Source organism: Helicoverpa zea, chromosome 18, assembly GCF_022581195.2.
Source record: "Helicoverpa zea isolate HzStark_Cry1AcR chromosome 18, ilHelZeax1.1, whole genome shotgun sequence".
Lineage (NCBI taxonomy): Eukaryota > Metazoa > Arthropoda > Insecta > Lepidoptera > Noctuidae > Helicoverpa > Helicoverpa zea.
In genome coordinates, this window is record NC_061469.1 from 2,241,170 (window position 1) to 2,269,147 (window position 27,978).

Below are 27,978 nucleotides of genomic sequence, written 5' to 3' on the forward strand. Positions count from 1 at the left end.
GAAGCCATACTTAACTATTATAGTGAAGATTTAATGAACTTTAAAAACACAAAAAGTCCTCACTGTCACTGGGGTTCGAAGGCAGGCTGCGAGTGTTGATAATTTCAAGCGACGCATTCAACCGCTAGGCCAAACTGCCTGTTGCATAGAAAACGAAATAGCGTATCATTTTGTTCCTTGTAGCAAAAAGTGAAAGGATCGCATGTACGTGTGACACTGCTCAAGGTCAGGCGCGTTAGTCAGCGCGCATACACGTGGGTCACAAATCACTTATATCGAACAGTTTTAAATCACTTTCATTATAAAACACACACTTTTTAGTTTTCTTGATATAATCCACGTTCAGTACTATGTTAATAGTTTATTAAACTCAAAGTTCCACTTAAATATTAGTTAATTGTACCGAAACAAAAATAAGATGCAGGGAGGCACAGTGGACACGTCTGTTCGCTTCCGCGGTGCGGCGGGGGGATGATGAATGAAGATTTGTGTAAGACCCTTCAGAAAGGTATTATCAAAAATAGGCGAATTCAAGTACTATAATATTTCAGTAACAAGCATATTTTTATAAGCTAGCATAATTTACCAGTCATGAGGACTTTCCAAACTAGAAAAGTTATTCCAAAATAAATATTTTAAAACAGAAAAGGCTCTTCCCATGGCAATCTGAAAAAAGAAATACAGATGAAATGCCCCGGTATGTTAAGATTCCAACAGTGTGTTTAATTAGGTGACCACGACTACATAACACAGGAACGTATTTAACAGGACATGAAATAAAAACAAAACTATAATTTTGTGATTTCTTTATTAAATATTTCATGTTAGAAATTAACTAACGATCGAATTTCATAATGTTAAAATAAAAAAAGTTATAATAAAGATTAAATCTAAAAAATACTGCTCTCGGACTATGCAAACATAAAGTATACATTTGCTGCCCTAACTGACAAATCGTCAAAGTAAACTGGTTAAACGTATAATAATTTTGCACTCAAATGATCACAACGTAAAATGATGAACATTTCACAAAATACAGGAATATAAAACGTTCATTAAAACTAAACATAATATACTATTTGTCTAAAAACTATCCGGCCGTAAAATCTTATATTATTTTACGACAAATTGTAATTGGATACATGTTTTTGTTACGGGGCTGGTACTACACACAGCACAACTTGCATGATATTTTCATATTATTTTTAAGTTTAAAAGGATTAATTAAATTAGACAACGTCAATATCGCTCCGATTTCGATGGAATATAATTTCACCTGGAGTTTCAGTTCCTATTTAAACTGCAACTTTTTGTAAAGTATGCAAATTATTATTGTGATTCTGTGATGTTTTGAGAAAGATGAACCATATCGAAGTCAGATCAACATGAACACTGTCATATATACGTATGCTGGTGGTAGAACTAAGATCTAAAATTGCTGCCAAATAGCTGCTAAAAATTGAACTTCTGAACACATTCAAGAGTTTGGTGGTTACTGAAAATGCAGAGATATTCTCAAAATGCATTATGTGTAGACATATCGTTACAAATGTGTGCTACGTGTAGTGTAGGACAAAAAAATACTCGATTATCTAGGCAGAAGCAAATTATATCAATATTGAGGAAGTGTTTTAAAAATAATCATAACCTAGATCAACATAGAATAATTTTAGCATCATAGACAAATAGAATTGGGGGTTTATCATGAGTACTAAATGTAGGTACTTTCCCAAAATTAGGACTCATGTCAAACCACCAGATTTAAAAAGAATTGCATTATCGTTGATAATAAATAATTTTTAGACATTGTATACTTGTAAAACAATAGGATTTCTTCAAAATATTCGTATAAATCAATAATTTTGTAACATATCGCACCAATACAAAATAAATATAAATGCAATCAATGCTCTCGATCCAACGTCCGATTATAACCATCATATTGCCAAAAGTAAACCGGACAATATCTACATGTATTTGCTTGAATACGTCTTGCCTTCATCTGAACTCCAACACTTGATAACTCTTTCTTGTTGGAGAAAATAAAATATATTTACCCTACTTATGACTTATCAAGCAAAAGGTGGGCAATATTTGATCAGATTTTTTTTTTTTTTTAATATGCTATGGTATGGTCAATATAAAAGACAATATAGCTGCCCTAGACCATAGAGATATCGATTCATGACAAACATTTGACTACAATCACAATTTTTACCACACAATGATTCGAATTTCTTATTGCTTTTCTTTCCCAACAGCAAATACATGTAGATATTATCCGTCACACCTCGAAGGGAACACATGAAACTTAACGACAACGGGCCAAAAGGCGCTTGTAAAACACAACTAAACACAGCTTACAATATGTGACATACAGGAGTAAATGATTATTACCGTTTCAACTTATCTTAGTTTCGTTATAAAAATACAGATTCCTATATTAAAATAATTCTCAATAAGCTTAGCTTGCCGCCTGAGACTCACGATTTGCCTCTTCGGGGCTGTTTCATGTCAAAATGTTCACAATTATAATAACTGTTGTACTCGGTGGTGCCACATATCGTACTTTACGAATTGGAAATAATTCAAGCATCACGCACAGCTACGTCAAAAATGTTAAAATGCAACAGATTTGTGGCAACAACGAGTACAACGCAACGATACACGTCAACAGAAAACGAATCCGAGCAGTCTTCCATTAAATACGTAAATCATATCGCAATTGATACTTAAACAAATCGACTATCACTAATAGTGAATACTAAAAAAGATATACTCAGAGTTTGATCATAATATAAACTTAATTCTAAATGATTAAAGAAATATTACGTCTCATCTACTTCATTAATTCAAGGGTTATAGTTTGTATCGATTACAAGTTAGGAACTATATCTACTTCTGTACAGATTATAAAGAAAATAATGATTATGATTTTTCATAATAGTGAGTTTAATACTTTTATTACACCGACATTATAATGCATGTATGCAGACTTCTACATTAGTCTCTATCGAACATAACGAGGAACTAAAACGTGTTTGTTCGAAAAATATGATATTGTAAAGTCGCCGAGACTGTTTCACAGGCCGCGGCCGACACCTGTCTTTATATTGTGGTTATATACTGCACTATCATTATATATAGAACTACGATACGTTATCCATTGCTTTTACAGGCAAAACTATTAAAGAAATATATTGTTAATATGTCAATACAATATGTTTCTGCTAAAAATATGTAGCTTATTCGTATCACTTGTTCGTGTGGTGTTGTCGAGTTAATATTTAGAATATTAAGTTTTATATTCATCTAAGACACTACTTACTACATTCTAATATTCACAGAGATTGATACAGTTAAGAAATATGGAAAAGGCGACATAGCGTGTGCTTGCTACACAACGACTAACTACCAAATTATTATAGAAAATAAACGTATAAAATAGACAGCCGACCAGATTGCTACGTTCGCACGAGCACTGCTCAAAAATATTTCGTCACGTTATGGAAGTCAGTCTCTCGGTATTAAACAAAAATCAGATCGATCGAGAGATTTCGCGTGAAAATAAATATTGAAATACTTTTGAGGAGTGTTAAGTTGGTTCACATACCATTAGTCTTGTAGTGGGCACGATATTACATAGGCCGGAGATACCAATGGTATGTATGCCAAGAAAAACAGTGAAGGCAACGTTAAGTGCACATTATAATAAACATCGCGTATCTAAATAGTGTCACCGTTACATTATTATTCAGTAAATATGCTGCCTCTATGTAGATATTCGCAAAATACACATCTATACGTAAAACTTTTGATCTGCAGTGTACTGTGTAGCTGTTTACGTGAACGCTGAAGTAGTTTATTTACTTTATTAATTTTTACTTCATTGTTTTGTAAACTTCTGTCTTTCTTCCATATTGCTGTTGTAAATTAAGCAACTTATTGCACTCATAGCCTTTCATATTGGTTTTCGTGACTTCTATAAATGATATTCCTCGCAGATCTGAATTCTGTAGTCAGAATATTTGTACTGTAAACAGTACACTGCAGCTCAACAATATTGTGACAATTAATATTTGTTCTGATAAGTATACGAGTCGTCTAATTGAGTATCACGATTAAAATTATGTAAAGCTTATGGCATTATGGTACATTAGTCGACCAATAAAATAAATATTTCATCACCACCAATTCTAAATGCATTTTTGACAGTCACTTTGAATTCTTAGTAATTTTTTTTTCATAGTTATACATGATTATCATTGTATATAGCATTACGGTGCCTGGGAAGACATTGAGTGCATATCTTGAAGATTAATCAAATTCTACTTATTCTTACGGCGTTTGATCGCAAAATATTGTGTTCTCATACAGGTACAAATTACCTTCGCACGATTTTTAGGGCATTGTTGGAAGTTATATTTTAAAATAATGATTAAAAAAGTCTTATCTCGGTGTATGAGATGAGTCATGGTATTTGAGGTGCAGCGGGGGATAAATAACGATCCTGGAAATGCCAGACGCTAGTGTCAATTTTTAAGGCTCTTATAAGACACTGTCGTTATTATAAAGCTGGCCTCATACACACATTCGTAAAGAATTCACTACGGAAGCATTCTACGTCCAATGCCCAATTTACAAACGCCCAAATACTGCATTATTTATCAATTTCTACTCCACTTCACACCACAGTGTATCATCGATCTGTGACCACTTAATCCGAAGTGAATGCTACCACAATAATATAATACAACGTCTACCCCATATTATTCAGAAATCTTCCCAACGACACCAGAAAAAGCTGCAATTTAGAATTTCCAAATGCAGATTACACATTAATTGCAATGAAAATTAAAATATAATAAAATAACACACAATTGTGTTCTAAAATAATAAAAATAGTATAAACCGCACATGATTCTCATCAAAATACCGCAACATATATCTAATTTGCATTGAGTCTCACTGTGAGATCGCGCAACGTATAAAGTAAACCGTACATACTCACTCTCCGCAGTAGGCTCATCCCGTGTGCCAGTAGACGGGGTAGACTAACATGGCTGCGAAATCTTATGTGTTCTCCACCGGCCTGATGGTGCAGTCACCCACTGTCGTAATGGGTGTTATAGTGACCGACGACGGCGTAGACGACGTCACTGTAGTCTCAACAACTTGCTCAATTTTCTCCTCCTTATCTTCGTTACTCGGTGGTAGTTTGACAATCTGGCAGTCGCCGACGGTCATGATCTGCGTTTCCATGGCAACGGGGATGTTGTCTTCGGTCTCGACGCGGGAGTCATCGTCGTCGGATGAGGAGTCGGAGACGTCGATGGTGCGGTCGTGGGTGTCAGTTGGATGGTCAGTGTCGACGTTACGGTCGGGGTCGACGCTGGTCACGCCGTAGTTCCCGTATGCCAGTGGGTTGTAGATCATTTCGGTTAAGTAGGAGAAGTCGCCGAAGGGTAGGTTGGTTGCGTTGTAGTTCTCGTTGGGTCGTCCGTCTGAAAAGGAATTTATGATTAAATTCGATTTGTGCTTTGTATGAGTATTATTAGTTCATGTGCATTGGTCAACATCAAAAGTAAATTGTTTTTCGATGTTCAAAATTACAATATCAGTATTTGATGTTAAATCTGGTATTTTGTGTTAAATTAACAAACTTTTCTGTTAAATACATGCATAAAAATATTTGTGCTTTGTTTAGGAAGCATGCGGAAGCGACATTCATAGATTAGAAACTATACATATTTACCTACCTTTTTACATACTTATATTAATTATTACATAAAGTTAGTCATTAGTTTTGTTAGTCAGCATACGGACCCAAATTCACCCACAACATAAACTTTCGTTATTCTCAAAACAACTGTGAACTTTGAGACTTACATGTGAAAATTCATAAACAGTTGTTTTAAGACAAAAATCAATTTATGTTGTAGTAGAAAATGGGCGTTATAATGTTATTTGATTATTTTCTAAAGTATATTAGCAATACCGATTAGTACCGACGTTTTGTCCCTTTGTAGTAGTCATGCGTGAAATAACAGTGTACTAACGAAACTTGTTGATCGCGAGTCCGTACTGCATCGGTATATCCATATCCAACACACCTATGGACAGATATGCGTTAGCTAGGCTCGTGCGTTGGACCTGATCTCTGGTACTTAACGTAATTTTAAATATTTAACAGGTATAAAAGAAACAGAAATAGTCCACTCCACAGTTGACCTAATCTCTGGTATTTAACGTAATTTTAAATATTTAATAGGTATAAAAAGAAACAGAAATAGTCCAAACTGTTTTTAATAATACAGTTGAGCTGACAACCTTAATCTTGAGTTTTGACGACAATTACTTTGTAAGGTTTTTTTTATCAAAGTTAGTAGATTTCAGCTATAGGATTCAGCAATATACCCTTATAATACCCAATTTGGGCTAAAGAAAACCTGTATGTATTGAACATACATATTCGGTGTGTACACGTTTTAAAAGGTATTTTTATTGTTTTAAAAGAACAATAGCCGATTTAAATAAAATAAGGGACAAATATAATCGGTTTCAATGATACTTGGTGCGATGATAATAAAGAGCTTGAGAAAGGACAAATACTTATTTTTACTGATTAAAAATAAGTGAGAGACTAGGTCCAACGCATCGTAAAAGCATAATGCATAAAGGCGACGTTGAGTGGACATTTCATTAAACATATGAATTAAAATATCAATATATTCACATGAATACCAATAAATATTATATTGTAAGTTTGAAGTATCAGTCATTCTTTGTTTTGTGAGCGATTCCGATAAAAATGCAGAATTAAATAATAATAAACTTTAATATTATGCAATACTGTTTCAACAAATGGATAACCTTTCGTTACGAAAAAGTAATAACTTTTATATAAATTAAAAAAATATTTATCATCATTATATGACGACACTTTTTTGATTGTACCGATCATTATTTATTATTACGAATATATTTGAGATAGCAAAAAAAATATATTTGAGTAACAATTAAATAACATAGGCTGTCTTTTTTAAAACAATTCTTTCTATACCTCAAACTTCAATTCAAAAAACTGACGCAATTCATGTCCACTCAACACGACACACACATACATACAAATTGCAATAAAACGCACACAGACAAACAAAATTAAACAAAAACACGTGTAAGTGACTAATATAATAACACGGCGAATACAGAATACAGTACAAAAACATTCCAGTTATGAGTCAAGACAAATTGTATGGACTTTCATAGTTAAATATTGTAATTGTGGTCTAAACATTGGTTATAAGCAAAAAATATTATCGTATGAACAATTTTATAAATATTGCACGATTATTATTAAATTGAGGAAATGTACTGGGAATGTAACGTTTTAGTATTTATAAATCTCTGTCGTGTGACATTATGTAATAATTCTAGTAAGATGATGCATCTACAAATTAGCTGTACTGACAAAATAACATCGCTACAGCACAGATTTTTACCAATACACCTATCATCATAATTTTTACTCCAAAACAAATATTAATGAAACACCTATGATCCACTACTTACTGGAATACCTGCTTTCTTCTATAAATTGTCCTTGCAACAAAATTTTGACCTACGGTTCCACAGATATATGGGATATATAGCTCTTTTTAGGTAAAAAATCTATTCTTTTGTTTAAAAGGTATGATGCTCCAGAAAGTTTGTCTATGAAGTCGGTTAAAAAGAAGGCTGTTAAGATAATTCATAACACCTCACTTTCTTACCAACTTCTTCCAAAAAGGAGGAGGTTAATCTAATTTGGATTGCAGAATATGGATTGATCAATTTGGATGCCTCTATTTCTTTTTTGTTGGAAGATAAATAGTATAAAAATAAATGTAAATATGTCCGTCCTCACCTTGTCTGGGCAGCAGGTAGTTCTTGGGCGGGCGGCCGCGCTTGCGCTTGAGCAGCAGCTGCTGGCCCGACGGCGTGAGGTGGGCCACGGACGGGCCCATCACCGACCCGCTCGTCAGCACGCAGCCTTCCATGTCTGGAAGTGACGAGAATTTGTTGTAGTAAAATGTATGGTTATTATACATTTGCTTAGTATTTCCACAATTATGTTGGGGTCGGCTTCCAGTCTAATCTGGTGCATTGTACCAAAGGCGTCTGCCTATCTGACCTCTTGAACTGAGGTACCCAGGGTAATCCGATAGATACCCCTTGGTAAGACTGGTTGTTGATGTCAATACATATAAATATGTGAAATTGGTCTGTTTGCTGTATTACAATAAACGTGTTGTTCTAAGTACATAATAATATGTAGGATGGTCTGTTTCTTCCGGTTAATCTCTGTAGAGCTTTGACGGAAATTCTTCTGGTGTATACATAACACGAAGAGTGTTAGGCTACTTTTTATACAGTATTATAAATACTATATTACATCTTAAATGAGGATAAATAAGCTCACTTTCATATATACAGTCTTTTATAACACACTGACAAGCATATGCATAGCAGTGGGACAATTAAAAGACTGATGATGATATACATATCACATCTTGTAAATAACCAAGACTCACCAAGCGAAGTCTTAGGCGGGCGTCCACGCTTCTTCTTAATCTTCGGCATGAGCGGCAGCGGGGTCTTGCGGGGTCTGCCGCGGCCCCTGCGCGGGGCTTCCAGCAGATTGTCCGGATTGATCTCGTTCTTGACGGGGTCCAGCGTAGCGTTGAGCACGACGGGGTGTGACCGCGGCGGCAGCATGACGTCCCCGCTGGGGGTGAACACGAGGTGGCCGGACTCGCGGTGCGTGGTGCGGACCATGCCTGACATTACTTCTGAGTTGCTCTCGCGTTTGAATGACGGGGCTTCCGTTGCCATGTCTACTGTTGGGTCCTCCTGTGGATCGAATAAGTAGGGGCTTAGTTTTTGATGGTAAGCGGTTAGAATACATATATGTAAAAAAACTAATTGTTTATAGATTCACCAAAAGTTGTAGGTAAAATGAAGATTTTTTAATGAGAAGGTTCGCTATCTGTTATGGACAAGAATTTGAAGGATTGCAATTCAACATATTCGTCTATTTAAAATTATATTCTTCTATCTATCATACTCAAACTTTTACATATACACAAGTAATACAATCTTTCTATAACTATGAGGCAACTAGAGTCAATTACCTGGTTAAAACTCTCCCAGAGCCAAAACTATCAATGTATAAGTATACCAATTTTCATAAACATGTTTGATCTCAATAGCAGAGTTGCATCTCAAAACATATATTCATCTATCAGACCTCCACAAACACATTTTGGTACTCAAAATTAGTTGCAAACCGCCATTAAGTTTGACCCAACACATACCTTCTCACAGATCTTGGTGTGCACCCTGAGCTTGTCGGAGCGGGCGAAGGAGCGTCCGCAGCCGCCGCACGTGAACGGACGCTCGCCCGTGTGCGTCAGCTTGTGCCGGCTCAGGTGGGACGAGCGCTGGAATCTGAGGAAAATACTACAATTAGGGACAGTTTTAATGATAAAAAGTCATTTATTCAAAATAGACTGAAAATCAGCACTTTTTGAAGATCAAGTAGTTTACAAAAGACAGCCCCAAAACGCCCACTCTTCACCGCTTCCTATCTGTTTTGTTTGGAAGAAGAAATGGTGGAACAGGCAACACAATACTGGCTGTATAGTTTGAAGAAACGGTTCTACACAAAGTTTCAGTAAGTCATCTGATAGAAATGCTTTCTGCCAGATAAAGGCTGGTTACACCTAATTTCTGCCAGATATTGCGCTATTGCTTATCCGAGACCTGTGACAGCTGCAAGGTTAAGCAACTCATGGCTCGGTCAGTTCTTGGATGGTTCTCATATTAAGGCGAGTCCCTTGGTGTTTCAGAAGGCACGTTATTTGTGGGTCATCTATTTTTGTAATGCTACTTACCTCAGATCACAAACATCACAGACGTGCGGACGTCCGTCCTGCGCATCGTTGGTCGCGGAGTCTGACACCGACCCGCTGGAGTCCGTCTCCTCGTCATCATCCAGGGTCTTGTTGCCGCCTTTTTCTGTTGGATGGTATTGGGGATTAGTTGCAAGTCGATTTTAAGTAGGGAGTGTTATTGTGATGATGTGTATATGAAAGTAACTATAATAAATATTTGAGAAAATAATATTCTAACAAGGCAGACTACCTACATCAAGAGTGCAAAAGATTCATTAAACCAAAATGCTATGCATAAAAAGAAACCAATTATAATTGATAACTTTGTCAATAATGTCAACTTCAAATAAATAGCTTGGGAATAACTTGAAAATATTTTTATCTTTGACTGTACAAGGTGTTTACAAAAAAATACTTATGTACTGGTAAATACATGAAGATATTTGAATAGTGTGACATACTCTTCAGTTACCCCACTCGCAACGATGAAAATGACATGACCAAACAAATAAAAGTAAAGTCTCGATACCTATAGAAAGCTCACCGTCAGAGTCATCCTGTTCGTTATTGGTGGGTTTCTGCAGTACTGCCAACTGCACCACTTTGATGCCGCCATGTTTGTTCTCTTCGTGCTTGTTGGTATCATTGCTGGGGGCGCCTGCAGAAAGAATTAGATTTATGAATATTCTGGGCAGTTAGCAGCAATAGCCAGTTTTCTGGACACGTTTCCGGAGGACAGTGTTGCGGAGGAATACTTCGACGCCTAATCAATTTTTGTATTTAATATTCTGGAATTCTCTTCCTTTTACAGGAGAATTTTTATGGATATCTTCGGCCTGGCTGTGCCTTATGACCGTTTCCAATATTTTAACTACCTGTTGTCTTGCTTACTAGAGATAGAATTTTGACATGTGGCCAACCGACCAAACAAATCAACAATCAAAGTGAGTCAGACACACAGTAACGTCGATCCAATTTCTATTTTTTTGATGATGTGAATCAAATGAATATTAACTACCTAAATGGATTACCTGCAATGTAGATAATCTTAATCATATCTTCTGGTGGAAACAGCGTAGAAATGGGAAACAAGGGATTTCCCATGCCCCTTTGTACCTTTCTAACTTTTCAAAATACCTCTTTCTAAAATTCTCGCCAACCAGTAACTAACACAACCAAAACGCCTAAACAAAACCTAACACACCCAAATAAAACAAAATCCAGCACAAGGATCATAAATCTTATTTTTTCATAGAACCACGTGTTATAACCGCTCCAACAAATAACCAGTTTTAAACTATTATGCTCATGATATTATATCTTACATCTACAAGAAGAAAATTAATTGTGTAACGACATGAATGAATCAGGAAGCTAAGAATTGTTTAAAAACTGGTTTTTATCATTTATGTGTGTATGTATGTAGATCAGTTTAGAGATGAGGCTGTTTAATTATTTTATATAGCTGTTTAGTGTGGTTTTGCCTGCATTATTGCATAGAAGAACTTTATTTTATGTACCTGGATAAAATGAAGCCTAAAACAGTGTCAAGGAACCAATTAATTTCGCCATCTGCCTAGCCTTTTCAGCTGAGTACTAGTGTTTTACAAGGAGCGACTGCCTATCTCCAGTTACTCAGAACCTTATTTCTATTTTTTTTCTTAAATGACAACAGTATTTCCGAAAGAAAATTGTATTTATAACACTTATCAATTAAGGTTACTTTTATTTTCTAGCGTAATTAAAGAAACTGACCGACAAATTCTTGTGAGCTTACTTTCAGACATAGTAATTCTTCAACTAATTTTGGGTCAGTTTACAACCGGATACTACTGGTATAATATTTGTCATATGGTATTTGACCTCTTCCAATTAAGCAGGGTAACATGACACCACATAAAAATATTAGTTATTCACACCTTCCGGCTCCCCACTACCACATAATTGCTGGTTTCACCCATCCAAAGTCTGACCGTAGCAAGCATAGCTTAACCTTGGTTGACTACATGGAAAATAAAATGACTAGCGGAGGTGCCATAACGAAAAATCGACGGACGTGGAACTATTTCCGCTCTTATAACGTTAACAAAAGCTCAAAGAACGCGAACGCCTCGTTAGTTCACTCGTAACTGTTCGTTTTGGTCATTTCCGCCGTAAGAATTTGACCTAGAGAAGGCGCCTGACCTACTTGCATTATAAAATCTCCGATCATCTTATCTTACTCCGTGGTTGACTGCCTACTAGCGTTACTAAGCTACAGACTACAAGACTTCCTTTTCATACTCATACCTAATTCTAACCATTTAACTGAAGATGTGTCATCATCAAATTGCTTTTTATTAGCGAAATAATTTACTGAATTAAGTATTACTGACGGTCTATCATAAGGAACTCATGCTTTGTGTATCAACGCTATAATTGACTAAATTACTTTATTAGGAAGAATGAAAATGGCTGCCAATAGTAATCATTAGTGTTTTACAGGCATATAAAGTTTTTTTGGAACTTTAAAACGAAAGTGGAGAAAAAAAACATTAACAAAAAAACCTGTATTTGTTTTATTTTGCATTTATCTTACGAGGATATTCACATTAACATACGAAACAAGTTATAAAAAAAAAAAACAACATTTTATATAGTTACTATATGTATACATACCTACTTTAAATCAAGTCAGAACGAAAGCAGACAAAGGACACATTTTTTAACATAAACTTTTTTCTTATAAAACCTCTTTTGCAATTTCCTCGACTTGTTCACGTTATTTTTTTAATGTCATTTTAATGGCTGCGTTTAAAATTACCCGTTCCAATTTTAAAAGTTTATACAGAATTGCAATATTTATCTTCCCGCGCAATTTGTAAGAAGGATACAGATTGTTATGACGTGTATTGTTAATGGCCTGACTATTTATTTCTAGTAGCATAATTATATTAATTTAGAAGACAGACAGCCGCGTTCTGTTCTAGAACGTCTTTTTCCTAACTTACTTCGCTACTACTTACACTACTACTTTAATTTATTTTTCTATCTAAAAACAATCATGCACCTAGTTCGCTAGTCTGGATTTTTACCGTGTTGATAAATTTGGGCCTAAACATTAAGAACTGAAAATTAATATAACCTTTAAGACCAGTACACTAGTTTTTTCAAATTAAAGTTATTTTTAAGACCGCACTAACTAGACCGTCCAAGTAATTTTCATAGGAAATTAATCAAACAGAACTTCAAGTCATTATTATTTCGAAAAGATAAAAACTTCCTTTGTTTGTCTCAGTGCGTTCACACGGAGCGAACATTTTTTATTGTCTATTTTATACCAACTAAATATTATAATATTACATTTGCAACGACGGGTTTTACAAAGTGATTCATACGTAAAAAAATAGACTAGAAGATTTTGATAAAGGTAACTAAAACGTTTAAATATTGCTATTAAAAATGATTCATTTGTCTAACAAAAACGGTTCACACAACTTTATGTTCAGATGGATGGATTGTGTGAAAGTCGACATGGCTAGAAATAATGTTACTTGCGAGATGACGGCAGACAGAAGAGTATGGAAGAAGAAAACATGCTGCGCCAATCCCCAAATGAAAAAATTGGGATAAAGGATTATGACAACTTTATATTTCTGTACCGAATGATAACGGTAGAAATCCACCAAATATGCGAGTGAGGCCGTGTTATGAAGTAGTATATAAAATAATGAAGGTATGTAAATGCGAACAATGGTAGAGTAAAACAAATAAACATATACCACAATGGTTTATAACAGTGTAGCCCCGTGATTGTGCAAAATGTTGTGAAAGGAAATTATACTAAATTATTGTCTTGCCAGCGATCTATTGTCGGGTTTCTTACTACTTATACAATATCGGCCGATGGCTCGGTTTGATATCAAAACTTTTTTGTTAAAAGCATATTTTATTCTGGTCTATGGACAGTGAAATATTTTTAATCTAGATTATATTCAGCCAGTTCCTGTTTTACTTTGGTTTGATGGATGCGAAAAAGTATTTATATGAAATTGTATTTATTTTAGATGTCTTTGAAAGACCTACATAACCAATCAATGGAGACTTTGATAAACGAATACAATTCATTCACTAAATAAGTAGAAACATTCAAAGATAATTTAGAACGTTATGCATGTGCTTAGGTTTTTATTGTATATTGTAAATATATTAATATATTCACGTTAACGGTATGCTAATGTCCTCATTTGGTTTAATTTCTTATCGGAACTTCGCAATGTGAGCCTACATCGGAATAAAATAATGTCAATAAATAATTTACGACCTTTTTTGCGTTGCCAATTTAATCTTCAAAGTTATCGTAATTAAAAAAAAACACTCAAGGTTAAGCTATGGGATGTGGTAAAGGAAGTGGTATAATAAATAATAATTAAAAAAATAAAATACAATTGAATAAAAAATATATAAAACATGAAATAATCTAGTCGACAGAACCGGTTATTTTAATGATTAAGATATATAGGTATTGATAAGCAAATAAGATCAATCAGATGTCAGTCCATAAAAAAACAAGATATATTTGCATAATGAATTGAAAAAAATCCACTTAATCATAATTAAATGAAATTATAAAAACAAAAGCAAATCAATTATTCCATAAATGACATTTCAAAATTAAAAATTTAAACAAAAAATAAACAACCTACTTACATTCTTTATTTTTTCTCCAATATTTCTTGAAATGACAAGGTTTTAATTTCGCAAGTCGATATTCCGCATTTTTTAAATAAAGAATCCGCGCTTTTACAATTTAAATGTCAAGTTAAAAAGAAATCGGATGACTAAGGGCAGCAGAGTTCGTTTTACATAATATAAGAAACATGTTTCTGGTCAAAAATAATGTGGTGGCCGTTATTAAATTAAGACGATCAACGCCCTATTCTAAATTTGAAATGAAGAATTTGTCGAAAAATGGCGTCGATGAGGTATGTAAAAATGTAACATTTGTGCATTTTGCCTTAAATACGCAGGTGCACACTCATTCACATTGAAATGTTTTCATTATGTGCCGCCGAATGAATAACAAACATTGTAATATAAATAGTTTAGTTTTATAAATCGTATTGTTATTCGTCGGAAATAATTATTAAAGATCTAATCTAAAACATTAACAAGGTTATGTAAGGGCCACTACAAAAGTGCACATTCCTTTAAGAATAATAAAATAAATGTGATTATATTTTAGCGTCGTTGAAAAAACAGACAGGGTTATACTCTGTATTTAGTACCATAGATACACATATATATTTTTTATAGAATATAATAAAAAGTAACTCTATTTGGCATTTTAATTTATATCTAAACATATTTATTATTTTCCATTACCAGAGAGCGAAAAATTTTAAAATTGCAATAAAAACAAATCAAATTATCATTTAAAATTTACAAGTTTGGAATTTTTAATAAGTTCAAAGTTTAATAACATTTATGAATATTTATGGCAATAAGCTTCAAATATATTTTTATGCTATCATATTTCTAATTATTATTTTTATGCAGGGTTGCATCTTATGCAAATATCGCTTTTTTACATATTAAAAAGTGAATTAATTTATTTTATCTTCAATATGGTAAAAAGTAATTTTATTCAAAGTACCCATGCAGTGACAAGGGTAACACTGCAGTATTTACCCAGTAAAGTTAGGGTACAAAGAATGTATTTTCTTTCTACCTGATTGCCAAGGAGCAAATGCATTTACAATAATCTACATACTGACAGGGTTTGTTATAATTTTTACATGGGAAACATATTCAGGCTACTTTGTGTCCAGTGAGCAAACTATTGTTGGATTGCCTAACCCTTGATTTTATCGAATTACATGGCCCGAGGCAAGGAATGTTAATGTTTTAAAACCTAATGACGTTTTAACGGTGTGGATGGGCCAATCAACTAAGTCATTTACAAGGGTGCATACGTGATACTTGGCATATAGTATGTATATTTTACCTTATGACGTTGGGTCAAGTTTGGGAAATAGTTAGGTACTGTTTTTAGAAACATTTCCTGATAGACTGTTCGTTGTACAAAGCCCTGTAGGCCACGAATGCATCAAGAATTTTAAATAATAATCTTGCGCACCCTGACCACTCACAAAATAATAAAAACCCAATTCTTCGAAACGAATATTATCTTTAATAAAATTTGAGATAAAAATAATCTTTTTTTGCAAAACCTGCAACTCGTTATAAAGCGAAAAAATAAAATAATGAACCCATATACTGGGAATCTTGTTTTAGCTTTTTATTTTTGCAGTGAAGGGAAATATAAATCACGATTTTTTATTACGACGCCGGAATGACTTCAACATTTGGTCGTGACATTCAAAATTAATTTAAAATATAATAAAAACAGAATAATAATACCCTCATTATTAGTTGGAATATAAACAGAATTAGTATTTTAATAAAAAATATATTTTATATTACTTTTGGTTTTGATGAGCAAAAAAACGAGAAATAATTTGGTATATATTTAGGTAAAAAAACCTAATTCGAGTTTAATGGCAACGACGAAGGCCGGCCGTAACATTTTATGATAAGGTACTTAAACAGAGGCATAACATAAGTACGAAAATGGAATAAAAATCTCGAATAACGTCTCAGGAGCACGTCACTGGTGGGGCACAGACGAGCATGTAATGAAAGAAACGAAACGACCCTAGACTTCAGTGCGCTCAAGTGTCAATGCACAGAACAAGAAAAAATACATTAAAAAACCATCTGAGTCTGTAACGTATGCAGGATTAAGATTTATTCCAAAGTATATTGACCTCAACGCGAGATAATATAAAATGCTCCACTTTTTGTACATATTTTATTCTGAATAAATTGCAGGACGGTTTAAATTCACTATTGGTTGGCGCTTCGAATAAATCAGGACGACTGTGGAATCCTTACTAGTGTGATTTGTTTAACTTTCACGGTAGAACAGTTGAACCAATTAAGATTCAATTTACTATTCAGTATTAGTAGTAACTTAGTATTTAAGGTTAGATAGACTCTTGAAGGCGATTTACGAGCACCTAGCGAGACCCACCAAGGCCAAAGCAAGCCGGGGCTGCGGGATTGTTCGAAAGAGTTATCGGTTCGGGTTTTTAGTCAGTAAGAGTCTGACACTCCCTCACGCTACACCTACAGCGGGAGAGGTTATTTGATTTCCAATCAGCAAAAAAAAACGATTTAAAACCAGTTTTAACTGGACAAGAAGAACTTTTATACGCACCACTGGGGAATAAAAGAAGTCATTAACACACTCACCAGGGGAAGTGACCTTATGACGTTCTTCAGTCTTATTATCGTCTTGGAAGCGTACAGTCATGGGTTTCTTCTTGGCCCGAAGCCGTTCGTCGTCGGGAGACAAGATGGAAGTCCGTTTCTTAGGGCGTTCTTCTTCCACGTCGCGTTTGGCGTCAGTTGTTGATGTTGCCGCTGCTGTGGGAAGAAAAGAAAATTAAACTACATTCAGTTTTTTTTTCTTCAAAGGTTCTTGAAACCTACAGACATAAATATGTTGCGCCACTTTTTCCCCATAAAGACACATAAGGTAGTGGGGCAGGGCAGTCGTAAGTTTTAAAAAGCACTCTTTTGCAAACAAGTTTGGAGAAATGATTTTGATTTTTAAAAAGCCCAAACAAGATTAGATTTACTATAGTAAATTATAAAGGAATTTCAAATTGTAGTCTATGGTCGATTTGGTTTAGATAGAACTTGATACGCATTTGGACATACTGATTAATTAATAATTTGCTTAAAACGGATATTACTTATTATAAAGCAAAATGTTTTTTCAATAGACAATCCGACCCGGAATAACGTACCAACCCAATGTTTTGTGTTAGTTGAAACTTTGGCAAAATTTCGTCGTTTTAATGAGTCATTTATGAAAACTACATTTCTATTTCAGCTTTAACTGGTATGCGCTACGTAGAGCAGGCAAGGGCATTGTTTAATTTGATTATTTTTCCAATCCAATTGCTAATTTGTATAAAATACTACTGGTAAAGTGGTAACACATATTTCTAATCCACACAAAAACTGTTGGAGGTATTTAATCTTAACTTAATATTATAAATGCGAAATTAACTCTGTCTTTCCTGATTCTACGCCAAAGCTATTGAACCGTTTTAAATATACTTTGTTACACAGATATTTTAAAGCCTGAGAGAGTATATAAGCTACTTTTGTCCGTATGCGGGCAATAGTTCTTCCTCAATACGCGGAGAACGTCTAGAACCAAAATAGCTAATTTAAATTAATTAACGAGAACTACAAGCCAGTAAAAGCTCTATCTTCAAAGTAAATTCTTAGAAGAGCATTAATAATTTCTTTAGACCGAACACCTATTATCGTCGCAATTTCTTCCTACATTTTAATGCCTTATTGATTCCCGATACGCTCCAGAAAGACCTTGGAAAGTCTTTTTATTCGTTCACTGCTTTTACTGTGCATTTCTTTTTTTATCAAGTCTTTTTAAGACTTTTTATAGTGCTGGGTATTAATTTTTCTATCTTTTGAAATGTTTGCTTATACTTAAAAAAAAACTGAGTTGAATGAAAATTTGATTCATCCATCGGTCCTTGTGAGTTTTCTACAAAACATACTTTCTATGCACACTACTGTGTAAGAAATTCAGCACACTATTACTATTATATTAATTAGTCTAGCCTAGCTTAACAAGAGCTATTTACAACTGAAGGCATCTCTTTCCCCTTTAAACACAGTTGCAGGCCTTTCATCCGGGTCATTCCGGGTACGTAAAAAGTTCCTTGAACCCGCTACAAATATAAAAAAATATTCAACAAGTAAAAAGTCAACTAACCCTGATCATGCTCCGTCTGGATACAGGCGACCACTCTTTCCCCGCCGCGGGAGGCATGCATGGCCTCCTCCATTTCTCTAGCCGCAGCCGCGAGGATATTATTCACAGCCGTGTGAGTCGTCGGTGGGTCTTCCCGACGCCTTCTCCTTATCTCCTCGGCACGCATCATGGATTGCTGGTACATGTGTATCTAGGAATTAATGACGATGTAAGGTAATGTTTGGATGAAGGTTAGACAAGCTTAGGATAGGGGTAAAGCGTTAGGTGGGAGCGGTGGGAGGGTTGGTCTATGATACCCCTTCTGCCCGTGTGGTTTGATGGTGATACTTTGAGGGTTGACATGCAATGTGAATTTGGTTATGTACAAAAATATTGCACTATATGAATGATTGTATTTACACGTGATTTCAAGCTGGTTATTTGTGTGCAAAATGTTGATTTGCTTTGTATTTCAATCTTAATAATGCTCTCAATATTATACAAAACAAATTATTCCCAAAACAGGTAACTAATCAAATCAAAGTATACAAAATTAATAACATAATCAATCGAACTGGTCACCTACCTACATATTTCATTAAAAACCTAAATCAAAATTATTGATTAAAATCCCCGATTTACTATCAAGATTATTATGAAATAAGAATGAATCACATAATTTTTATATAACATGGTACTTCCACTGAAAAAAGTTTTTTATATTGATTTTTTATATTTTTATTTTTTATATTGATTTCCTAATGAACATACATAATTATGGGTTTGCATTGTTCTAGTATATGTATAGTAAATGTAATTTACAGTGTTGCTACCTTATCATGCCCGTATGGTATAAAAACTAGACGGGAGCCAGAGGTTACTGCCCTTAGCGGGCGGGAGATGCGGGGAAGAAAACTCTTCTAAGAAGCCAGCGAAATATAGCTGAAGGCGGGTTTTGGTAGGAATAAAAAGTATTTTTTTTATTATTTCTTGTTAATTTTAGATTAATATTAGTAGGTTTATCTAGTCGAAGGTCCCTTCGTTTTTAATAAGCCATGGAACAGCAAGAAACTGATAATATACTATAAAAATGTCCAATTTATTTTGTGCACTTATTAAAAGCAAGTCATAGTTTCTTTTTTCATATTTTATTTTTGGTTTTATCATGTTTATCATGCATCTTCTCATTCGTGTTTTTATTAGCTTAATTACAGTGATGATGATGATGATGATGTTCTCCTAGCCGATTATCGGCTACGGCGGCTGTTCTCATGTAAGGAGATTAGCCAGCTGCGCAGGACATATTATAGTGCACGAGCATTTGCGCAGACACAGGTGCACTCACTATTCCTTAACTCTCATAGCCCGATGGGACGGCAATCCGACACGACCGGAAAGAGATCAGGCGCAGGACCGACATTTACGTGCTCTCCGATGCACGGGTGTATCAATCACCACCTTCCAGGCTCCGGGCTGCTATGTGAAAGTCTTCTAAAACCCACAAAGCGATTTCGGCCCGACTCGGGAATCGAACCCGAGACCTCGTGCTCAGCAGCCGCACTTGCGACAGCTAGACCAACGAGGCAGTTAATTACAGTTAGTTAGTTAGTTTAATTACAGTAGAGCAGTGTTTACTAATTAAATGTTTTGCAATAATAGCAAAATGTGATATGAATCATCATCATCATCATCATCTCAGCCATAGGACGTCCACTGCTGAACATAGGCCTCCCCCTTTGATCTCCACAGATACCTGTTGGAAGCGACCTGCATCCAGCGTCTTCCGGCGACCTTTATAAGGTCGTCTGTCCACCTCGTTGGTGGACGTCCTACGCTGCGCTTGCTAGTCCGTGGTCTCCACTCCAGCACTTTTCGGCCCCATCTGCCATCTGCTCTGCGAGCAATATGGCCTGCCCATTGCCACTTCAACTTGCTAATCCGGTGGGCTATATCGGTGACTTTGGTTCGTCTACGGATCTCCTCGTTTCGGATTCGATCACGTAGAGAAACTCCGAGCATAGCCCTCTCCATAGCTCGTTGAGCGACTTTGAGCTTTGAGATGAGGCCGATAGTGAGAGACCACGTTTCGGTGCCGTAAGTCATCACTGGTAACACACATTGGTTGAAGACTTTCGTCTTGAGGCACTGAGGTATGTCGGACGAAAAGACATTGCGTAGTTTCCCGAACGCTGCCCAGCCGAGTTGGATTCGGCGGTTGACCTCTTTCTCGAAGTTGGACCTACCTAATTGGACTACTTGTCCTAGGTAGATATATGAGTCAACAACTTCGAGTACCGAGCTTCCAACAGAGACTGGGGTGGGCTGAACATGGACATTTGACATAATTTTCGTCTTGTCCATGTTCATTTTCAGGCCCACCCGTTGTGAAACTCGGTCGAGGCCCTCGAGCATCATACTGAGTTCCTCCATCGACTTTGCCATGACTACGATGTCGTCGGCAAACCGAAGGTGAGTGATGTATTCGCCGTTGATGTTGATGCCAAGTCCTTGCCATTCCAGGAGCTTGAAGGCGTCTTTCCGTTGCGGCAGTAAACAGTTTCGGGGAGATTACGTCCCCCTGTCTTACGCCTCTTCTCAATGGAATCGGCTTCGTGCTATGCTCCTGTACTCGGACCGACATGGTGGCGTTATTATACAAACACTTCAACACCTCGATGTACCGATAGTCAATATGGCATCGTTGGAGTGACTCAAGTACCGCCCATGTTTCCACCGAATCAAAGGCTTTCTCATAGTCCACAAACGCTAAGCATAATGGCAAGTTATACTCCTCGGTCTTCTGTATAACTTGCCGCAGCGTATGGATGTGGTCTATGGTACTAAAGCCTCTTCGGAAACCGGCTTGTTCGGGAGGCTGGAAGTCATCAAGCCTGTGCTCGAGACGGTTCGTGATAACCCTTGAAAACAGCTTATAAACATGGCTTAGAAGTGTGATGGGTCTGTAGTTCTTCAATAGGCTGTTGTCACCTTTTTTGAAGAACAACACCACCACACCCCTGCTCCATGCTTCAGGCGTTTTGCCCTCGGACAGGACGCAGTTAAAGAGCTTCTGGAGGACTTTAAGTGCCGGTGTTCCACCCGCTCTCAGAAGCTCTGAAGTGATTCCGTCCTCACCCGGCGCCTTGTTGTTCTTAAGCTGCTTCAGGGCCATCCTAATCTCGTACAGACTGATGTCCGGGATATCTTCGGTATAATGTCGGGACAGCTTGGCTCTTGGATCTCCTGCCAAGCTGTCAACGGACTTTGCGACCGAAGTGTATAACTGTCCATAGAACCTCTCGATCTCGCCTAAAACCTCTGCCTTGGTCGACGCTATGCTGCCATCCTCCCGTTTCAGCTTAGTCATCTGGCTTTGCCCAATAGACTTGTCCTTTGCGAACACTTTGGAGCCTTGGTTTCGCTGTATGGTCTCTTTAACACGATTCGTATTAAAGAGACGCAGATCGTGTCGCAAGGATTTGGATATTCGTCTATTGAGCTGCCTATATGACTTCGCATCATGGAAAGACTGCAACTGTAGCAAGCGTCGTTCAGCCATGAGGTTTAAGGTTTGCTCGGTTAGTTTTTGAGGCCTATTTTTACGGCAGGGTCTAAAAAACTTAGACCCTACCGTGCGGACAGTTTCCACTAGTCCGTCGTTGATCTCGTCCACTGACACTAAGTTCTCAAGGCAAGCAAAGCGATTAGAGAGCTCGAGTTGAAAGCTTTCCGGGTTTTGAATATGGGACCGAGTAGGTCGGAGCGTAGACTTCATCAGACTGGACCTTTCAAGTTTAACATTGATATTCAGTGAGGCTCTTACGATTCGGTGATCGCTTCCGGTTTTTACCCTGTTGATCACAGAGACATCACTGAATATCCGTCTCTTGTCGGTCATGAAGAAGTCTATCTCGTTTCTCGTGAAACCATCGGGACTCAACCAGGTCCATTTCCTGTGAGGCGGCTTCTGGAAGAAAGAGTTCATCATGAAGAGTTCCTCTTTCTCCAGAAAGTCAGCCAGCCTCTGTCCCCTATGGTTCCGTTGCCCATATCCAAATTGCCCCACTCTCAACTCATCACCGCTTTTCTTGCCCAACCTAGCGTTAAAATCCCCCATAACAACAGTGAAGTGGGTTTTGGAACTATGTATGGCCCTACTTACGTCCTCATACATAGTCTCCACCTCATCATCGGAGTGTGACGAGGTCGGTGCGTATACCTGAATGACCTTCAGCGAATATCTTTCGGATATTCTGAGTATTAGGTATATCACCCTGTTCGACACACTGTCGATGGTTGTTATGTTGCTTACGAGGGACTTGTGAACGAGAAACCCGACACCACCTTGGGACTTTTGGTCTCCCTCCCGGTAGTAGAGCAAGTTACCAGACTTCAGGGTTACGGTGTCCTCTCCCTCTCTACGGACTTCGCATAACCCCATAATGTCCCAATGTAACTTGCTCAACTCCTCTTCCAGCTCGCAGATCTTTTCGTCAGTCCTCAATGTGCGTATGTTGTGTGTTACCAGGGCCAGTCGTCGTGGGGGTGGGTAGCCGGATCTCTTCCGGAGATTCTTAGCACCCCCTGCTCCGCCGTTACCTTGACCGCTACCCGCGCCAGGGATAGCGGAGCTGCCGGGGACTGGGGGCCTGGTTTCTGTGCTTCTCATTGGGGGGTAATTGCCTTTAATCGCCACGCTTGGCAGGCGGGTTGGCGATCGCAGTGAGGGTATGCAGTACGCGGAGGACGCTGCTGCCCGACCTCCGGTTTGTCCCTTAGTCGCCTCTTACGACACCCACGGGATGATTTGGGGAGAGCGCAATTCTAAGCCGGCGTCCCACGGCAAATATATGAATATTTTTCAACAAAATTATTATTATATGGTTCTGCGAATTTTCCACTACATTCTAGATACAAAAGATATCAAGTTTAAAATAGACTTATCGCGGAATTATTACAAAATTTTTACTTCCATAGCCAAAGTTATCTGAAAAACAATATTTATCTTCAAATTTTAATATTGTTTAATATTATTAAATAGCGATAATATAACGATTAATTTAATAATGCCTACAATATTTTTGACACTGAACATAAATTACGCCGTAAGTGAAATACAAAGAGTTGGAAAAAATTACTAAAAAATACCACTATAAAAAATGACTATTTTAATTTGCCCTTGAAAATATAATTGTTAATTAGAGAATTCATAACGCTATTTAGACATTAATTAAAATATTTTAATTCCATAATTAGAAAACATCTAAAATACAGCTTGGGTTTTTCCCATAATCTGCAAAAACATTAATATTCTTATTTTTGAGTGAAATGGTTTAGAATACTGTAAATGTCCGTGAATGTACCCTACAGTTATGTACAGTCACCCACAGTGACGATGCGGCAAAATAATATCCGTATTATTATACTTATGACTAAGATTTCTAGTTATTACAAACGCATGGTAATTTCGTCATTTAAATTGTGTTTTACACGTGTACGTAGATTTTAATTAGTTTAAATTACAATGAAAAAATATAAATGGCCATGTATGTACGGTTGCATTAAGTCATAAACCAGTTTTGGAAGTCCATTTTTGTCTATTAGAAAGTCCATTGTCACAAGTAGGCACACATTTTTACAAAATGTAGGTACTTGTTGTTATTTTTGGCTTCTGTACAAGTTGCTGTCCATCAACTGTCTTATTTTCTGAATATTAATAAAACAAAAAACATTTCATACTTATGATTCTTCGTAAAGTAATTCTACCTTGAATTTCATACATTAAAACATTATTAGAACATTTTCATACATTTTTTAATTCGAAATAAATTATGAACACCCGGATTTTACGCGTTTTTTTGTACTAACTACGTCAAACAAAACTATAAAAAACTATTACACATACAAAAGATATCATGTACAAGCCTTTGCATGAACAATATTTATTCTATTTGATTTGAAATTTAAATAACTATTGACAGTAATGGCATAACGTTCAAGGCCACTTTTTTAACAATAAAATAATAATCTTCAAACCTTATTAGACTAAGGAAATACCCAAAAACTTAGTACAATGCAAATAAAAAAGTTAATACCATGACTCAATAGTTAACTCGAAATTACGTCACTTTATTTATTTAATGATAAATTATCTGATTATTAAGAAATTGCTGTGATGATGACTAATCAGAAAAGTATTAATTAAAATATATGAAAACCTTTTCATACACAAATAATCTTTGTTACATTAAAAAATTGTACACCTTCAGAAATACTATTGAAATACGGACGGACCAAAAAATATTATGTTTGTATCTATTTAACAGAAACTGTATAAATATAAGGAAGATGATCTTTTCCATTGTTAACAGTAAAAGAGGAAAATTAAAATCTAAAATCTCACCATCTTCCTGCTCCCTACATCTAAGAATGTATCTTGCTTAGTATAGTTAGTTGATTGTAAACTACACAAAATATGAAAGATCTTGTTAGTAAAGGTGGAGAAAGAAACATCTTTTTAAGATCGTCTATCCTATCTCTATATTCTAATTGCCAGTCTTATGCAGATGATCAGTACCGATGATGATGTTATTGGCAATAAATATAATTCTATTCACACCATTTTTGTTGCTTAAGCATCTCACAAACATTCTTGAGTTAGTTACTAAATTCAAGATTTAGAACTAATATTCAAATAATATAAATGTAATGAAATCATTATTATCATTCTTGATCTATTTTAAATATCACCTTTACCCCAAAACCGTTACCCGACACAACAAGTAAAAAAGTGTGGAAAATATTTTTATTTTGGCCAATTAGCACCTAAAGAATTAACAACATCATGAGAAAATATCCAATTTAGAAACTCAAAGCAACTTTTATTTGGAATGGAATGTTTTTTTTACTTTTTTTCCTCCATTTTTTTTATGACAAAATAATATGTAGGTAGGTAAAAATGTCTGACATTAAAAAAAGGTTTAATATATGGTTAAAAAAATATAAAGACTAGATACAGATATGCAAATGTTCTGATGTGAACATAATGAAACATGTAGAGAGTTAAAAACAGTTATACACCTAGTCTTAGGTTCTTTACTAATTTAACACTATTTATTCATATTCTCAGCTGGACCAGTTGTTATCTAATTGTTAATTTGATAACAAGTCATAAAACTGGCAATTTAAAATTTTCTTTCAACTTTAATTACCTACATTTGAATAGGAATTACATAATTGAAGAATTCTATTATAAAATGTAATGATGTCATTTATTTTTTCTAGTCAGTTTTTCATAGGGGAAATACATTGTTAGTGACTTACTGATGTTTTTGCCAGAACTAAAATGACTGTACTATATAACTGGGTGCGAGATAGAAGCAGTATGCGGATGTTAGCTTTCATGATCAATGATGAAAGAATAGATAAAATGCCCTCACCTGTTTCAGCCTCTCCACATCAGTCCTTGCTTGTGAGTAGGTGGGCTGAGCCGACACGGAAGTAGCGGGATATGTTGGGTACTCCAAGTTAACATTCAACATCTGTGCGGCATTGTCCCTAGCCTCATATGCCAGCCCCCGGATCTCTAGCTCGGAGGCTGTGTGCATCAGGGACTGCAGGTCCAGCTCTTGGACATCCACCGACCCCTTGTACATAAACTCCACAAGGAGGTTGATCTCCGAGAACGGGATCCCCTTCAGTATAACTATTGGATGTTGACATGGGTTGTCCCTAGCAAAAGAATAACAAACATTTTATCTTTCTTGTATTGTACCTAATTAAAATAATACACTATCTCTTTATTTATTAACCATACATATTTTTCTTCTGTTATCACAAGATAATAAAAGTAATAATTGTATATATTTGACTCCTATGACATTTATGTAACATTTCATATGTTCAAATATTATTTTAAAGAATTAAATTTAAAAATTCTCCATTTTAACTGAGGCTGAATACAAAATATACTTTACTCATGTCTGTATACATTACATGGTATTAAAAATAACTTCACTAGAAAAAATAATGATGTCATAATGACCAAATGGAACAGATTTGAAACTGATGTGTAATAAATACTCAATTTTGTAAATGGAAAGCTACTAGGATCGTGTAGAGGAGTGCATAAAGAGAGTACTCACTTGAATATCTGCTCGAAGTAAGGACTGCACGCTGAGAGCACGAGCTTGTGCGCCTTGAGGGTGCCGTCGCGGCAGGAGAGCGTCACGTCCGCCAGCGCCGACGACGAGTAGATGGTCGTGAACAGCTGGCTCAAGTTCTGCAGGTGGTTGTTCCACTTCAAGTGGAACGTCTTATCGCTCACCAGCCCCTGCATCTGCACCACCACATACACTTCAAATCACAACTCACACTTCCTCGCGCCTGATGGATAATCGACAGAAAACCGACTCTGCTGCGACCGCTACATAAAATTATAATTATTACAACTTATTTTTAGAACGATGCCCGTAAAAAACACTATACGTACGCGGTATGACAGTGTAATATACCGTAGGTACGCGCCGCCGACGGAATTTAGAGCTATAAAATTTTATTTATATTTTATTCGGCAAAACTGAATATCGTCAAAAATCACGCCGGTGAGAGATTCTTACCTCGCAAATCGCTTTACCGACTTCTCGATTTTTCACAAATAACACCGAAACATTTCACAAAATTAATACAATAATTATGTTACACAGAAAGCCGTGTCGTAAAAAACAGAGTGGGGCACGCCGTGGCCCCCTCCTTGCCCCGGCCCCCTCCTTGCCCCGGCCCCCTCGCACACAATCAATATACGGAATATGAGAGCGCGGCGCGCCCCCTCGCCCCCCGCATGCTTTATTATACCGTAATTAATATACAACTTTATAAATTGTATTATAGCCAAGCGGCATATCTTCTGTGTAGGAATGTGTTTAATTTTATAGATTCTCCTTATTATTAATTACATAGGTGCGTACATACACAGATATTACGTTTAAATAACATTACACGAATAAATCGGAAATACACTTCACGTACCGTGGTGTTTTATTGACATAAACATTGAAGCAGAAATGTATCAGGTTAACTTTTTATTTTGTTTCTGGCTAAATTAAACAAAACTAGCTTTTATTATTATTTGGCTTTAAGGTTTTTTGAGTTTTCAACCCAATTTTGGGCCCCTTCCTTTAAATAAATTAGATAGAGTAGGTAGGTAGA

At 36.1% G+C, this 27,978-nt stretch overlaps 1 protein-coding gene across 6 annotated transcripts; it reads right to left on the minus strand.

Annotated features, from left to right (window-relative positions):
- Positions 1-791: 791 nt before the first annotated feature.
- On the minus strand, positions 792-27,955 carry LOC124638873 (transcription factor GAGA-like). 6 transcript variants are annotated; one of them, XM_047176004.1, is made up of 12 exons: positions 27,799-27,955; positions 26,916-27,109; positions 26,211-26,502; positions 18,793-18,982; positions 17,232-17,405; positions 10,465-10,593; positions 9,936-10,059; positions 9,357-9,489; positions 8,574-8,892; positions 7,907-8,041; positions 6,060-6,113; positions 792-5,504 (listed from the first exon to the last, which is right to left on the minus strand). In XM_047176004.1, exons 2-12 carry the CDS (start codon positions 27,107-27,109, stop codon positions 5,074-5,076), a joined length of 2,175 nt encoding a protein of 724 aa, XP_047031960.1. In that variant the 5' UTR covers positions 27,799-27,955; the 3' UTR covers positions 792-5,073. The 6 variants fall into 6 exon arrangements, with proteins under 6 accessions (XP_047031960.1, XP_047031962.1, XP_047031959.1 ...); XM_047176006.1 differs by lacking the exon at positions 27,799-27,955 and adding an exon at positions 27,390-27,780 and having other exon boundaries at positions 10,480-10,593; XM_047176003.1 differs by lacking the exon at positions 27,799-27,955 and adding an exon at positions 27,390-27,780.
- Between the last annotated feature and the right edge of the window lie 23 nt (positions 27,956-27,978).